Source organism: Trachemys scripta, chromosome 3 (genome assembly GCF_013100865.1).
Source record: "Trachemys scripta elegans isolate TJP31775 chromosome 3, CAS_Tse_1.0, whole genome shotgun sequence".
Lineage (NCBI taxonomy): Eukaryota > Metazoa > Chordata > Testudines > Emydidae > Trachemys > Trachemys scripta.
The window spans coordinates 134,175,706-134,192,514 of record NC_048300.1 but is presented as its reverse complement, the minus strand read 5'-3'; the positions used below and the strand labels follow the sequence as shown (position 1 = coordinate 134,192,514).

The 16,809-nt window shown below is 37.6% G+C and overlaps 1 protein-coding gene and 1 long non-coding RNA gene across 3 annotated transcripts in view; one reads left to right on the top strand and one right to left on the bottom strand.

Moving 5' to 3' along the window:
* Positions 1-16,809, top strand: part of LOC117875097 — a 58,567-nt gene that overhangs the window by 33,026 nt on the left and 8,732 nt on the right. The window lies entirely within an intron of this gene.
* Positions 1,492-16,809, bottom strand: part of EPHA7 (EPH receptor A7) — a 188,287-nt gene continuing 172,969 nt past the window's right edge. For both annotated transcript variants that reach the window (XM_034766018.1, XM_034766020.1), the window contains exons 12-17: positions 16,556-16,617; positions 15,373-15,582; positions 14,299-14,448; positions 9,535-9,728; positions 5,334-5,489; positions 1,492-3,764 (exon numbers count right to left, since the gene is read on the bottom strand). In XM_034766018.1, coding sequence (XP_034621909.1) covers positions 3,650-3,764; positions 5,334-5,489; positions 9,535-9,728; positions 14,299-14,448; positions 15,373-15,582; positions 16,556-16,617 — 887 coding nt within the window. In that variant the 3' untranslated portion in view covers positions 1,492-3,649. The remainder of the gene's footprint in view (positions 3,765-5,333; positions 5,490-9,534; positions 9,729-14,298; positions 14,449-15,372; positions 15,583-16,555; positions 16,618-16,809) is intronic.

Sequence of the window (16,809 nt, the reverse complement as noted above, 5' to 3'; positions counted from 1 at the left end):
ATTTTAATCTGATTTATGTCCTGTACAATCCCAGTGACTTCAAAATAGTTGGATGGGGTACAAGGCTTGAATTTGACCCAAGTGATTTGTTTCATTATCTAACCAACTGGAATCCTTTTTTTTTTTTTTTTTTAATTTCTACTTTTTCTTCCATTCCTCTCCAAATGCTTGAGTCTCAATACACGATTTGAATCTTTTACTGCCATTGTTTTCCTTACCTTGTTCCATCTCTCCTTCAAACATAGAGAATTGAAAGCAACATTATGTTGATGCTTTGCCAGTTAAAAATCGGATATGCATACATATACTTCTAATTGCAATAATGTTCTAGACAGAAAGATAGACTAAGTATTTGAATATTGATTGTGCTTTGAAGGTCTGTCCTGCCCCTTCTAAAGGCATAAGAATATGTAGCAACTTTAAGGCAGTCAAGATATATAGATGAACAATCAATGTTATATCAGCTATTCAAAGCAGATGGCTTTATGACTGTAAAGGGGAAAGATAAGGTAGCCATAAGCAATGTTATGAGCCTCATTTTAAAATTTCATTGCCTAACGTTAACATTTCAAACCTGCATTGATGGCTCCATGCTGCCCAGCAATTCCTAAAGGTGCAGAGTGGCCCTCAACTCTTATTAAAAAGGAGTAGCATTGAACTTTGCATGATCGAGCTTCTAAACCCCAAAATTTTCAAAAGTGGGTGCTTGAAGTTCAACTCCTAAATCCATAGTTAGGTACTTAAGTAAGTGGCTTGATATGGAAAATAATTGATCACCCTACAGCTTCTATACTATGAGGCCCCAATATAGCAAGGCATTTAATCACATGTTAAGTTAACCCTTATTCAGTAAAGCACTTAAATTTTTTCTTAAGGTTAAGCATGTGCTCAAGCCCCATGAAGGGTCTACAAAGTGAACCACATGATTATATCTTGCTGAGTCAAGGACTGAATGCTGGAGGAGGCTCAACACTTTTGAAAGTCAGACCATTTATTTAGAACTTCTTCTTTCATACAGCTTGGCTAGGTAGCAATGATTACAAATTTGTATCTAGATTTGATAGCCGCATATTGCCGCAGCAGTGAGCTGGAGAATGTCCTTCGGGCCCTTGGTGAAAGAACAAAGGGGGCACTCAGATATGATGTGCCTGTTGAACACAGTCGCATACAGGTGTTTGCCTCATTTTCCATTTAAAGAGGGTTTGTCCACATCTCCCATGAGATGTGTATATTTAGAACTGGGGCTTTCAAAAGGCCCTAGTGGAATTAGGCACCCAAATTCCATTGCAATATGATGGGATGTGGGCATCTGAGTACATTAGGCCCCTTTGCAAAGTCCAGCCTAGGTTCCTTACTGTAGATTTAGTATCAAAATTTTCAAAACTGGCTGCCTACAGTTAGATTCCCAATTGCTAACTTAAGTGCCTGATGGTTTAGGTGCATTAGTTTGAAAATTGGGCTTGCGGTGCATTTTGTCTTCTAATATTAAAATTTTTTAGAAAATTATTAACAGTAAAAAAAGCTTGCTGACTTGTGTGTATGCAAATAACTCCATTTCTTCTGAGTTGATAATCTAATAGGAAATAAGAATTTTCGCCATTCTTTCTTATGGCCAAACCAGGCCATAAAGTATGCTTCTCAACATGACTGCAAAGTGTTGTGAATTGCATGAACGATCATATATGGACACTGAAAAATAATCCTTGTGAACATTGTGTTATAGTTCCAAAAATATATTTACAGTCTATTACAAAGATTACAAATGGAAGTGTCTATGTAACGGGATTATGCTAATTAAAAGCTTTTTACAGATTTTCTTCAATAAAGGCAGAGGGAGAAAAAAATTGGTATAATCAAACTGATTTTTCTAATCAAACAAATAAATAAAATGGAAAATGTAACACTGTACAGGAATAAAAAAAAGGGGGGAGGGGGGAGAGGAATGATCCATTTGAGTTTTCTGTAGCTGTCTTTGGTCCTAAATGTGGGAAAACACATTATGTAGCACTGAAAATACATGTTCTTTTGTGATGCTCTGCAAGTAAAATAGAAAAATATAGTGCATTTTCAATGTATTCAGAGCTCACTACACAGAAATGTGTGTACAAAACAAGACAGTATAAATTAAATTTACAAGTTTTACAAAGGAACATTTACAGTTTTTTTGTGGATGCCCACATTATCAAACAAGACCAATTATGACTGATCCCTGGGATCGTTCTCTATCAAAATCAACAGAAGCAGCCCAATTCTCTTTGGAAGTTCAGCATTTTACTGAAGGGGTAGTTCACGATTTTCATAATTTCTGAAAGCATCTCTCTCTGATGTGTATACATTCCTGCCATATCTGTAGCCACACTTCCTTATTGCTTATGGTACTTTAATGTTTTAGTAAAATAAGGTACATATATAAATAAAAATGGTGTAAAAGTTTTTAACTGAGCAAGTACTTTTGCGCTCGAGTTCCCAAATGAATGTGTGTGTGTGTATGGTGTTTGTGTGAGAGCAATGAAAGCTAGTAAAAAATGTGAAAATTCTGAACTGCCCCTTGCCTCATGCTCTACAGTTCTAATATAAAAGGTAAATCCTTATTCTCACAGCTGGACTGCACTCAACTGAAATGCATATAAAATATATGCCAGCCATTTCGCTCAGATTTGCTAATGCAGAGCATTGAAAAAAATGTAATGTGCTCAGATTAAAATAGTTAGGTAACACTGGAGAACTGCACCTGACTTCTGAGGCACTCCTATTATCATCCACTCCATAAAATACCTCAGTAGGTTTACACTTATGGATCTACTCCTTAGAAAATCTCACCTTAAATCTAGTCCATTAAAATCATCTTGCAAACAATTTGTTAAAAGTGCCTAGAACTACTTAGGGGTCATTATTGCTTTTTTTTCCTTTTTTTCTTTAAAAGATAATATATGTTTAACCTTAAAAAATTCTTTAAAAAATATCAGAGCTCGTAGCAACTTGCATTTTCTTGACTCCCTGCCAGTTAGCAAACCATGTCAATACAGTGTTGATTTAACAGAATAAAATGGCATAAAAAGGGATACCAATGTTTGGACAGATATATGTTGCTCAGTCATGCTTCTTACATTTCTAAAAATTCTAGTAACCTTTCAGAGGTACCCAGTGTAGTAATGTGTCATAGAATTAGCCCTAGAAAGGTCCAGAGATATAAACATCATACTAAAAGAAGGTCTTTATGAAGAATAAACACAAATGATTAAAAAAAGATTCTTAAATCAAGATTTAAGGAAAATATTTTGCTGAATTTAACAATAATATCATGATTTTATCTGACAAATATATTCTTTTTTAAATTCTTTATGTACATTTTAAAAAGTCTATTAGATAAAAAGGAGGTTAGAGAACTCAAGGTGTTTGTTTGTGTTTCAGGTAGTACTTTGTTTATTGTCACTGCTGTTTTCCTTGCCATCAGTGGTGGATCCCAATTCCCTTTTAGTAACCTCTGGTGGCACTTAGGAGTTCAAGTCTGTAGGTGCTTCTTGTAGATCTTCTCTTCACTGCAGGAAGGACCCAGGAGATCAAGTGTCTTCTAGCAGCACTTCATGTATACTGAAGGCCAGTGCTGTTCTCTCAGTCTGTCACCTCCCTCATAAGGGAGAAATATCTATCACACTTGGATGCCAGTGCCATGTAAATGTAGCATTTGTGCTCTCATAGTCTGAATGCTGCTCATAATTTTCTTTTGATGACCAACCAACGTGATCCCTAAACTCATCACATCACTGGGAAAGATAAATGTATTCATTATTCAATGTACAGTGCACTTATATGGGATAAAGCAGTCACTTAAAACTGATAAGTACTCTGGGAACCCATGTTTGAATATACCAAAGCTATACTGGAGCCTCGTATCAATACTGTGAATCATGCTTAAAACACTACTCAATCTTTTCATCAGAAATGTACGTTTCCCTAGTTTTGGGAGTGAGACGAGATTATTTTGCATCATTTATCATGTGTAACTGTTCCTATGAAGAAAATTCAGTGTAGGAAAACATTCCTACTGGGATGCTTTCAGGATAAAGTCACTGTATAAGGGGAAGGTTACTGTGACTACATTGTGCCCTTTAGAGACATGCATGTAGGAACCCTCTGCATATGGATCTATCGCTGCCATATGTTAGGTGGAAGGTAGGGTGGAGATGCTTCCATAACACCATCCCCACTACGTTCTGACCTGCAAAGCCTCTGTGGGAAGAGGGTGGAATGGGTAGGGCCTGGGGCTCTGCTTCCTGGAAGCCAAGAAGACCTATAAGAGACCGCAGAGCCAATATAGAGGTACACTCGACCTCCAACAAATCTTTGTGCCTCATGCTAACTACGTACTTCCTTTGCAGGGATGCAAACCCCTTTCTCCCACAACACAGACAGCACACAAAAATCTGTAGGACATTCTACAAGGGGAATCTCAAAATCTTCCATTCCTTGAGATATGCTCATTAGCAGGGAGTGATAAGGGGGTGGGGGTGGTGATTTTCATATAAATAAAAAAATGGGCTACAGTCTCTCTGAGAGTCTGGCACATTTGTACTGCTCAGGTGGCCCCAAAATTCAAACACTGGCCATATCTGGGCAGCTAAGAATCCCCCCTTTTAGGGGGAGCTCTCAGCTGGCATGGGCAGCTTCTAAGCCTCTTGCCTTCTCAGCCCTAGCATAAAGACATGCCAGGATGGAGAAGGGGGTTGTTCTCGTTCCACTGATATCCTCCGTCAATTTTCAGTTGGCAGACAGTCCTAAAATGACTGTTACTAACTGGAATAGGTTACAGATGCTGCTGGGCTGCTCTAAACTACACTAATTGTGCAGGGCAGAGAATTAAGAAGCCTTGAACTGCTCCCTGGACTCACACTCCTGTGCTGAGTAAGCCTCAGTGAAGGACAGAATCTCACCCTATGTACTGAGTTTGTACTGGGTCTAATACTTTGCAGCTTAATATTATTTGGCTTTTACTTAGGCTAGGTCTACACTACCCGCCTGAATCGGCGGGTAGAAATCGACCTCTCGGGGATTGATTTATCGCGTCCCATCGGGACGCGACAATCGATCCCCGAATCGACGCTCTTATTCCACCAGCGGAGGTGGGAGTAAACGCCGTCAACGGGAAGCCACAGAGGTCGATTTTGCCGCCGTCCTCACAGCGGGGTAAGTCGGCTGCGATACGTCGAATTCAGCTACGCTATTCACGTAGCTGAATTTGCGTATCTTAAATCGACCCCCCCCTCCCCCCGTAGTGTAGATGTAGCCTTAGAAGGTTGCTAAATGTAGGTCAAACATGACCAGTGCCAACTTACTCAATAGTCATCCTGGCTACTGATTCAAGAGAATTGTAGCCTGCTGCTGTGAAGTTATCCTTATATCTTTCCATCTTAATAGCTTGTAACCATTCTCCTACAGAGCAGAATGTGGTGAAATCGGGAGTGTTCTGGTCCAGAAGAGGGCTAATTGGTCTAGGCAGAAGAAAACAGTATCATAAATTGTTTCCTAAAATAATTAAACAGAAGGGAGTATTTGGCAGAGTTAGAGTCAAGAAGGTGGGGGTATTAAAAATTCCTAAGGAATAGAAAATAATAGGGTCAAATATTCAGTTTCACCTGTTCTGTTAATTGCTTTGCCATGGCTAGCAATGACGTATGTAACAGTATTTTGCAGCTTTTGGTAACATTCTCCTTAATATATTGTAATGCACGACAAAAGTTCATTAAGAGTGAAATCAACCTGATGGGCTACTGTTATCAACTGGAAATCAACATTCTTTTTTTATTATCTGTGGGGCTGTCAAGTGATTAACAAAATTAATCGCAATTAATCACACTGTTAAACAATAATAGAATACCATTTATTTAAATATTTTTGGATGTTTTCTACATTTTCAAATATATTGATTTCAGTTACAACACAGAATACACAGCATACAGTGCTCACTTTATATTTGGTTTTGATTACAAGTATTTGGACTGTAAAAAATAAAAGAAATAATATTTTTCAATTTACCTACTACAAATACTGTAGTGCAATCTCTTTATCATGAAAGTTGAACTTACAAATGTAGAATTATGAACAAAAAAAACTGCATTCAAAAATAAAACAGTGTAAAACTTCAGAGCCTGCAAGTCCACTCAGTCTTACTTCTTGTTCAGACAAACAAGTTTGTTTACATTTGCAGGAGATAATGCTGCTGGCTTCTTGTTTAAAATGTCATATGAAAGTGAGAATAGGTGTTCTCATGGCACTGTTGTTGCCAGCGTTACAAGATATTTATATGCCAGAAGTGCTAAAACTTCAAATGTCCCTTCATGCTTCAACCACCATTCCAGGGGACATGCGTCCATGCTGATGACGGGTTCTTCTCGATAACAATCCAAAGCAGCGCAGACCGACGCATGTTCATTTTCATTACCTGAGTCAGATGCCATTAGCAGAAGGTTGATTTTCTTTTTTGGTGGTTTGGGTTCAGTAGTTTCTGCATCAGTATTACTCTTTTAAGACTTCTGAAAGCATGCTCCACTCCTCATCCCTCTCAGATTTTGAAAGGCAATTTAGATTCTTAAACCTGGGGTTTAGTGCTGTACTATCTTTAGAAATCTCACATTGGTAACTTCTTTGTGTTTTGTCAAATCTGCAGTGAAAGTGTTCTTAAAATTTTTACTCCTGAAGGAATTCTGCATCACTGCGTGTGTGCAGAATTCATGCCCCCCGCAGATTTCTTTTCTTCCTCCCAGAAAAATGACTTCTGACGGGGAAGCAAAGAGAAGCCGCAAGAGCGGTCACACACCCTTTTCCGGCAGCGGAGGCAGGTTGGTTCAGGCACCGGAGCAGCCAATAGAGACATAAATCACCGCAGTCGTGTGTGTGAGAGAGAGACACTCTGTTCCTCTCGCTCACTACTGTAGCACGCTTCGTGTGCAGGGGCAGGGCTTCGGGGTATTTCTGAGGAGGTAGGTGTGGGACAGGCATTATCCCCTCAGGTGGGGCAGAATATAGCAGCCTGCTTGCTTAGTGAATTGTTCCCATTCTCTTTGTGAATTCCCCCAGGAGTAAAATAGGTATAAAAGTTTTAAAGCTCCTTTACATTGCCAGACTATTGTAAAGGATGGTATGGCCTTATAAATGCTTATGATGCTTTAGTGATCAGAATTGGTCTAAATTTTTGGACTAAATTGTGAGTTTGATTCCCCAGCCCTCACTTGGTCTTCAACTGGCTATGATGTAACACCGAGCATGTGGCTGCATATATTTGTTGACTAATAACTAGAAATAAAGGGTTAAACCTAGTTACATTACTGTTAGGCAAGGGGGTTTGGGAATTTTCTCCAATGCTCCCCACCTCAATTCTCCATCCATTTTATAGTAGTTTAAATAAATTACCAAAATAATTGAAACCAGAGTGATTATATTGTGTTATTTTGAAAAATAAAATATGCAGAATTTTATAATATCATGCACAGAATTTTTAATTTTCTGCTGCAGTTTTTTTGGTGCAGAATTCCCCCAGAACTAGCTATAACATGAAATATATGGCAGAATGCGGGTGAAACAGAACAGGAGACATACAATTCTCCCCCAAGGATTTCAGTCACAAATTTAATTAACGAATTATTTTTTAACGAGCATCATCAGCATGGAAGCATATCCTCTGGAATGGTGGCGAAGCATGAAGGGGCATACGAATGTTTAGAATATCTGGCACGTAAACACCTTAAAATGCCGGATACAAAAGTGCCATGCAAATGCCTGTTCTCCCTTTCTGGTGACATTGTAAATAAGAAGCGGGCAGCAATATATCCTGTAAATGTAAACAAACTTGTTTGTCTTAGCGATTGGCTGAACAAGAAGTAGGACTGAGTGGACTTGTAGGCTCTGAAGTTTTACATTGTTTTGTTTTTGAGTGCAGTTATGTAACAAAAAAATCTACATTTGTAAATTACACTTTCACGACAAATAGATTGCACTACAGTACTTGTATGAGGTGAATTGAAAAATACTATTTCTTTTGCTTATCATTTTTACAGTGCAAATATTTGTAATAAAAAATAACATACACTTTGATTTCAATTACAACGCAGAATACTATATATATGAAAATGTAGAAAAACATCCACAATATTTAATACATTTCAATTGGCAGTCTATTGTTTAACAGTGCTATTAAACTGCAATTAATTGTGATTAATTCTTTAAATCATGATTAATTTTTTTGAGTTAATCGCATGAGTTAACTGATTAATCAACAGCCATAATTATGTGTATTATAGTAGCACCAAAGAAGATCAGTGTCCTGGGTACTGTACAAGCACATCATAAAAGACAGAGTCCCTTCCCCAAATTGCTTGTGATTCAGATAGATAAAACAGAGAAAGGATTGAGGGAAACATAAAGAGAGAAAGTTGCAGTGACTTTCCTGAGGTCACACATGAGGTCAGTGCCAGAGCTGGGAACTGAACACAGGTCTCCTGACACAAGATAACTGTGACTGAGTAACTCATGGGAACAGGCAAGTCATAAGAAAAAAACATTGAAGTCAGACCAAGGAATTCATGATGAAATGGCTGAATGGAATTAAAAATAGTCATGAGGGTAAAAAGGAGAGTTCACTTTGTAGCACAGTATAAAAAGGATGGCTATATAGACATTGTATTTAAGCTTGGCAGAATTTGATTCTTTTTTATAATTTTGACAGAAAATATCAATGTTTATTTTTAAGCATTTTTTTATTTTTATTGATTACATTTTCACAGTTCTGGGAAATTGGGGGGGGGAGGGGCTCAGACAATGGTAGGATCAGACAATAATTATTTAATGACAGCTGACATTGAGATTCAAAAAGTTAAAGCTTTTTAGCCACTGAAACAAAAATTGTCAACATCACATGTCAAAATAAATATCCTTAAATCAAACTCTAATTAAGTTCTCAAGCTGCCTTTTTCTCATTTTGCATTTGTAAACATTGATTATTACTGATGGAAATATTTTGTCATCGGTTTGCGTGTGAGCACAGTGAAATTGAAGTTTACCGATAAAAATCAAATTCTTCCAAGCTTAACTGTATTACTACTATTATTTTTATTGCAGCAGTGCATAGAGGCCAGGACCCCGTCATGCAACCACAGAGACAACGATGGTCCCTGCCCTGAGGAATTTATAGTCTCAATAGACAAGACATACAAGGGGAGGGAGAAGAGAGGCAGAAATGGGATAGAACATACAAGCAGAGTGAACAGAGTGATGGTTTGCCAACAGGATGAATTTTAGTGGCAAGATTTTTTTTTCTTTTATTTGGTATTTTTGTTTTAGTTAAGTCATTTTTGTGTGGATTTTATTTTTACTGAATGACATGTAGGGGAGAAATGGGGAGAGAAGGAACAAAAAGGGAAGGAAAAAAAGAGAGTAGCAGAATGAGCAGCTGGACGGAGCTGGAGCCAGCAGCTAATCAGAACACATTCAGAGTCAATATATATTCAGAGAATTATAAATCCTCACTGGCAGTTTTCTTACCTGCTGCAGGTTCCAAGAGGGGTTTTCAAACTGTTTGGGTTCCGAATCATTTTGTCCAAAATACCAACTATCTGCTCAAACTTTGGCCTTTCACCACGTTCCTTTTGCCAACAGTCCAGCATGAGCTGATGAAGGCCTGCTGGGCAATCCATGGGTGCTGGCAAACGATAGCCTTCTTCAATTGCTTTTATAACCTAATGGCCAGAACAAGAGGATTTCGTCAAGGCAGAAATATTTAGAGAATGAATTTTAATAACTGGGAAAAAATCAAGCAACTAAATTAAGCAGTCAAAGCATTATGAAAGCAGAGTCTGTTGTTTTGACACTAGCATTCTTGTTTTCATATAATACCCTTGATTTTTATCTTCCATGATTATTAAACATATTACTCTATGGTGTGCAGAACATGGTTGTATAACCTAGTCAAATCAGCAGCAGGGAGCAACAATTAAATTCACCTAGGGTGCAATAGATAAATGGATAGATGGAGATATTCTAGAAAGCAATATTATTTGCCCAAAGGCCTTTGAGAGAGAGCATGCAGTTGAAGATTGATTTGTAAATGGATATGAGTCTGTGCATTTACCCACAAAATCCAAAAAGCCCAAAGACTTTAAAAAAAAATCAGGAAATATTTAGTGGACGGGAATTATTAAGATGAAAAATTTGCATTTTATGCCAATCTGTGTTATTAGAGGCAAACAAGCAATCTGAACACAATGTGAAATGGCATTGTGAGGCCTGGCTGGCTGATATCTTAATGTAACAGTCTAAAGCAAGGTCAGACTTAATATGAGAAGGTGGCACATGGTGATATGAGGGAGGACATAATGTCTGAAGCAAGAATTACACCCACTGTTTGACTTCCTCAGTCAAGTCCATTTGGATTTAAGAGAAAGATAGAAATGATTAAAGAAAAATCACAGGAAACTGCTATGCACCTTGCGGGCAGGATAAGAAAGCATGTCAGGAAGCAATGCAGAAAAGAAAGGCTTATAAAAAAGGGCTAAAACACTGTTCATGGGAGATTTCAAGTACAGTGACATTGACTGACATAACTGTATTAGAATTGCTAAGGAAGGGTGCTGTTTCCTCTCAGTTTGTAGAGAAACCAAGATCAGGTCTGGGCTTAGCCCTATGAAATGAATCTGCCGTGATAAATAAAAGTTGGTGAATATCCAGGGTTTAGTCAACACAATAACTTCATCTATAAAATACTCCATAGGATGTGTGAGAAAGTGCAAGAGCACTGGACTGCAAACTAAAGGCAACTGCAAATGCAGAATGAACTTCAGAAATTTGGTTGGAATCAATGGTTGTATCAGAATCTTTTACAGAGGGGAAGTGAAGTCCCTGGAAACATGGTCTAATGGAAATGGCCCTCATCAGAGATGTGTTCAAGACCCTGCTCTGCCACAGACTTCCTTTCTGACATTGGGCAAGTCACCCAGCCTCTGTGTGCCTGCGTACTCTATACGTAAAATAAAGAATAGCACTTCCATACCTCAGAAGGGTGTTGTGAGAATAAATACATTAAAAACTGTCAAGTTCTCAGCCTCTTCAGTAATGGGGGCTATATAAATACCTAAGATAGACAGTGATGAAGAATACTCAGAGATAGTACAAGTGCCACTCAGATAACAGGAGGGTGAGGGGACAAATAATAGAAAGAGTTGTACTGTATACACACAGGGAAAATATTTTAAAGAGTAAAAGATAAGATCCATTAGTAAGATTTAAGAGGAAAATCCTCAAATTTAAAAGCAACAAATGATTCAAATGAAAAAATAAGCACTATTCTGATATCCTAAAGAATGAATACAGGAATTACAGATAGAAGAAAAACAAATCTTCTTTTGTATCTCTCGTTATAAAAGTATCAGTTTTAGGTCAGGCTTGTAGAGACAATCAGTGAATAATAAAAATGCATCCAGACAACACCACCACAGCCATTAAAAGGTTAAAGGGATTTAAAACTGACAAGACTCCTAGGAATGACAACATACATTCAAGAGCTTTAGAGGAAGTGGCAAATGAAATGAGAGGCACATTAGTAGGTATTTTTACATGCTCACTTTGTTCTGGAGAGATCCCAGAAGATAGGAAGTGACTATGATAATGACATTATTTTTAGAAAGGCCTTAGGGATGCAGCAGGACCAGTTTCTTTGACATCTGGTATGAGCAAACAAGTCTGAAAGATCAAATTGGGAAACAAAAAAGAATGGATTTGGCTATAGCCAGAATGGTGGGAGTAGGAACAAGGTGATTCCCAAAAGATTAAAAATGTAGTCTGTGCATGTTCAAGATTTAAAGAACTAAACTGACGGTTAATAGCTAAAATTTTTAGCAACTTTCGTGCCTTTAAAATATTACTAATATCTAAGGGGGGAAAAAACAGTTCTAAATTAGATAACAAGCAGTAAATAAAAATGAAAGAATTAAGGGATTTTTTTCTATAAACTATATGATTATAGTTTATAGAAACAAATATAGCTAATCAAATACAGCAAGGATTCATGCTAATAGCACAGATTTGTATCACTTACATTTGCCTCAATTCTCTGTTCCTCCATTTCTGTGCTTGGCCCATTGTTTCTTTTAGAAACCTTTGTGCTTACCAAATTACCAGGCTGCCTGAGGACTTGCCTAGTCCTAGCTTCAGACAGGGAGCTACCAGCTCTGGGGACAAAGCTGTGTTAATTGGGTACTGTGATGCTTTGTTTGTTGTAACAGGTCACTGCCAGGGACACTCCTTTTTTAAAAAGAACAGGAGTACTTGTGGCACAGAAAACAGTTGAGTAACTGAAGGAAAAACATCCATTTGCAGGGCTACATCCTGCCTTATGAGGAACACAAATTTGGAGAAAAGGGAGTGTAGTGAACTCCTCCTTCCACATAAGTCCACCAGTAGTCCTGTACAGGACACACACCAAAGCTCTAATGGGTACCAGAGAAGGGTTATGCGCAGTAGTTGGGCTAGTTAGTGACTACTGTTTGCTAGTTTTGGCAGCCAGGGTTCGGAATGCACAGGCACTGTGCCTGCAGAAAGGCGGCGAGCAGGGTTCTGTGCCACTCATCCTGAGCCGTCCTGCTGTGCAATTGCAGGATTGCTCTTGGGTTGAATGCTCAGCTAGTACTTCTCAGCTCTGTATGGATATATCCATTGAGAACAGGAATGTGCTTAGACAGTCATGATTGTGTTACTACACACAAATCTATCCAAAGGCATTGAAACTGCTAGTATAGGATAAAACAGTATAGTAGAGGCTAAAAAAACCCACTCCAAACTCAGCAAACTTTATGAGGCATATTTTTAAAGGAAACACAGCATGGCCTGTAATTCTGCATCCATACTCAATTGTAGGCACAAATGATGCATTTAAGTGAACAAACTGCTGACAGTGTCTGCAAATTTGGTAAACACACATTTAAGTGTTGTCATTTGTGTCTGCAGTTAGTTGTAACTGTAATTCATTGTGGGTAATTAGAGGCAGTTTTTAAAATTTAGCCTCACGGGTGAGTCTCCAGGGTTAGTTGGTGTGCATGTGCACACAGTGTGTTAGTTGTAGGGCACACCTGCATATCACAATACACATGTTTGAAATTATTTTAGTAGGAATTTATAAATCCTTAATCTACATGCTAATTGGGATATAACTTGTCATTTCATTTCTTTTGTCATTGTAAGGATTTGAGATTAGTGTTTTTATGAACAAGGATAATTTACATGCCTCCCTCAGCTGTTTACAACACAAGGAAATAAATTAAAAACATTTCCAAAATTCAGCAAGAAGATACTGGATTTTTTTTTCAGTTTTAAAGTTTTTCTTTACTCTTCCCTGAAAGATAGGTAAGCTTTGCCTTTGAGGCATCTTATATTCCTGTCAGACCCCTTTTATGTTTGACTCTAGTACAGAAGGAAGGTGTCAAAAGAAATGAAACTCTACTGGGCATCTAGGGAATGTAAATATTCCTTTTCATTGCCCCAAGGACTTGTTCGCCCATATTTTGACAGTCCATGAAATCTTTGACACTGAGACCTGTCAAATATTAACAACTTTGCACTCTGCCAAACTGACTCATCATTTACACTTTCATATTCTTTTTTTTTAAACTCTGATGTCGAGCATTCGATAAAAAAACAAAACAAAAAAATGAACAACTAGGAATGAGAATCATTCTGGCATATGTTTATGTATAGAGTCAGTGTGAACAAATATCCTTGTAAGAAATTCAAGATTAATACTATTCTGTGCTATTACTGATGACCTGCTGCTTTAGGTCACATTTTATACAAACAAGAATATTGTTAAAATATAGTGAAATTGCTAGAGTATGTCATTAACTGTTGCCTTTGACTTTGGACAACTTTTTCCACTTGACTAACCATAATTATGCGTTCAAGAAACTAAGAATTCTTGTTTGAATGAAAACATGTCATTCTTGCTAAGCTTAATGTAATAAAATAAGAAGTACTTGTCTGTCTTATCATTTCTGGAGCCCCAATCCTGTTTCAGACTCATGATATAAACCTAAAACCCATACTTATGTCAAAGAAAATGATACAGTTTTAATGTTGTTGGCTAAGTAATCATCTATTTAATTTTTCACTATATAAAAATCCTAGAATATTGTTACAAAAATTATTATGCATTAAAACAAGTTATGTCTGTGTGTGTAGAAAGAAAAAAAATTGATATGAACATTTATTGATATGTACACATGTGTGCAACCATACAAATATAGCAAATGTATAGCTTACATCTTGATTTGACATGTCCCAGTAAGGCCGCTCTCCATAAGACATTACTTCCCACATTACTATTCCATAACTCCATACATCACTTGCTGATGTAAATTTACGATATTGGATGGCTTCTGGAGCTGTCCATCGTACTGGAATTTTCCCACCCTATTTAAAAAAAAAGATTTGTTTATAAATAAAATTTCCATAGTGTTTTTCTTAGGGGCATTTTTACAATTATTTCCATTAATCCTAGCACCAAAATTATGCTATTCTCAAAAGTTGATCGATGTTGGAATTTTCAATTTCAAATGGGTCTCAGGGAATTAGGTGTTCAAATCCCACTGAAATTTCTTAAGGCTCCTTCAAAATCCATGTCCGATCATGTAGGGCCAGATTGTCATTAGTATTAATGTGACATAAGTGCCAACTCTAGCCCACTGTGCGTTCTCTCTGGATTGTTGTTCCAGTGAGGGATCAGCTCCATGAGGCAGCTATTATCTACACCATAAGTGAGCAGGGTGAGGGTAGGGAGGAATGGGGAGTGGAGCTGGCTGGGCAAAAAAGTAGAGGAGTAAGCTGTGTCCTATGAACAGCTATGGCAAAGTGATCCCAACCAGGAATAAGGGAAGATCCGGGGGGGATTGTTACCCCTTATGTGGGAGTAGCAGCAAAGTTTCAGTCATGCCTTACATTAGTTAGCTTTCAGGTGAGATTAATTCAGCTCTGAAAAAGAAGTATACCTGGATTTCTGTGTAAATACTTTTACTTAGCTCAAAAAGGAGATAAACGGTTTTATAAATCAACCTTCCATATCCGATCATTCAGAAAATTATAAAGAGATGCGTGAGACACTAAAGCCAGTAAAAACTTCCAAGAATTCTCCCCACTAGAAGATTATGTTATTAGACATTTACTGAAAGTTATTTAAAGCCAGGTTTCTGAAGACAACTTGTAACTCCCTTGGACTACTTAGCACCTCTCAGGCCATTAATGTATTTCCCTCAACCATATCTGAAAGAGGCTATTGCCCAGTTTGTAAAAAGATCTCCTAACCCCTAAGAAATATTGTCAAACGGCTGTGTTTCTTACTGTAGTGGTGTAGACAGCTTCTGGATCATCTTCTATAACTCTGGACAGGCCAAAGTCTGACACTTTACAAACAAGGTTGCTGTTGACAAGAATATTGCGTGCTGCTAGGTCCCTGTGTACATATCCCATATCAGCCAAATATCTCATTCCGGCAGCAATTCCTCTCAACATTCCCACTAGCTGAATGACTGTAAATTGCCCATCATGTTTCTGAAGGGAAGACAGGAGCAGCACACTTGGTTAATGCACTTGAGGGGGAAAAAGAAAATCAGCTTTGCACACTTTCTTCACTCTAGTCACTTATTACCCCAAAGGCAATACATCTCAAGGCAAAGCAATCCACTTTAAACAAAATTGTATTTGTTTTAGCCACAAAGCAGGACACATGGTTGAGAAAGGCCTGAATAGCTAAACTTTTAAAATTAATGGAACCTGTTAAAAGTTATAAAAGCCTAATTAACTTGTGACATGACAGGTTCTTTTTATATAGCATTGTTTGTAACTTGCCTCCATGTTCGTCACCTTTTACAATGATCAATATATATATAAAAAAAATAAACTGTATTACACTTTTGGGATCAAAGCCTCTGTTTATCCTAAATACTGAAGATTTATTTACAGCATAGAATTTATCAAGGAAACATCATCATCTTTCTGCTTTCTCTACCATCTTGCAAGTCATTCTACATTTTATGGCTTCTACATGTGGAATGCTAACATGGTGAAGACATTGCTTGGCAGTTCTGAGCACTCACTCAGCAAATGCTAAATTGTCAAAAAGTAGTTTTTCTTTTCCCTTCATTCTTCTCTGAAGTATTGCTGTACTTCATTTAGGGATTCCTGTGCAGTGACTTCGACTATGCTAAAAAAAATAAACTGCTACTCTAAACAAATGTGTTCACACGACAGGGCTTCAGGTATTGTGGTATTAACCTCAATCTACGATAGTAATCAAAACCACGATTTCTGTACCACATTGGATCATTTAAATGCCAAGAAATGTATCAGTTTGATCCTGTCTGGTCTTCTGATTTCTAATCTGATTTTGCTGGGACAATTTAAAGATCTATTGGTGTTTGCCATGTTCACATTTCAAGACTGCGAAAATGTTTTATTATGCTAAATTGGTAACATACATAATATATATTTTGAAGTACTGTACATATTTCCCTTAGGTACTCACCCTAAGAAATGCATCTAGGGCCCCATTCTCCATGTATTCTATTACAATCATGACTGGTTTCCCTAAAGGAAAAGAAAGGACATTTTGTTTGAAAACCCATAATCTGAACTGAGTGACTTTTTCTGATAAAACACATATTGCTTCTATAAAAGAGCTGAATAGTTGAGACCAACATTCTTGAAGCCTCCAGCACTGTTACTGAGCTCTAAGTCCTTAAATGTCTGCATGGAGCATGGTCATGATTCGCAAAATTA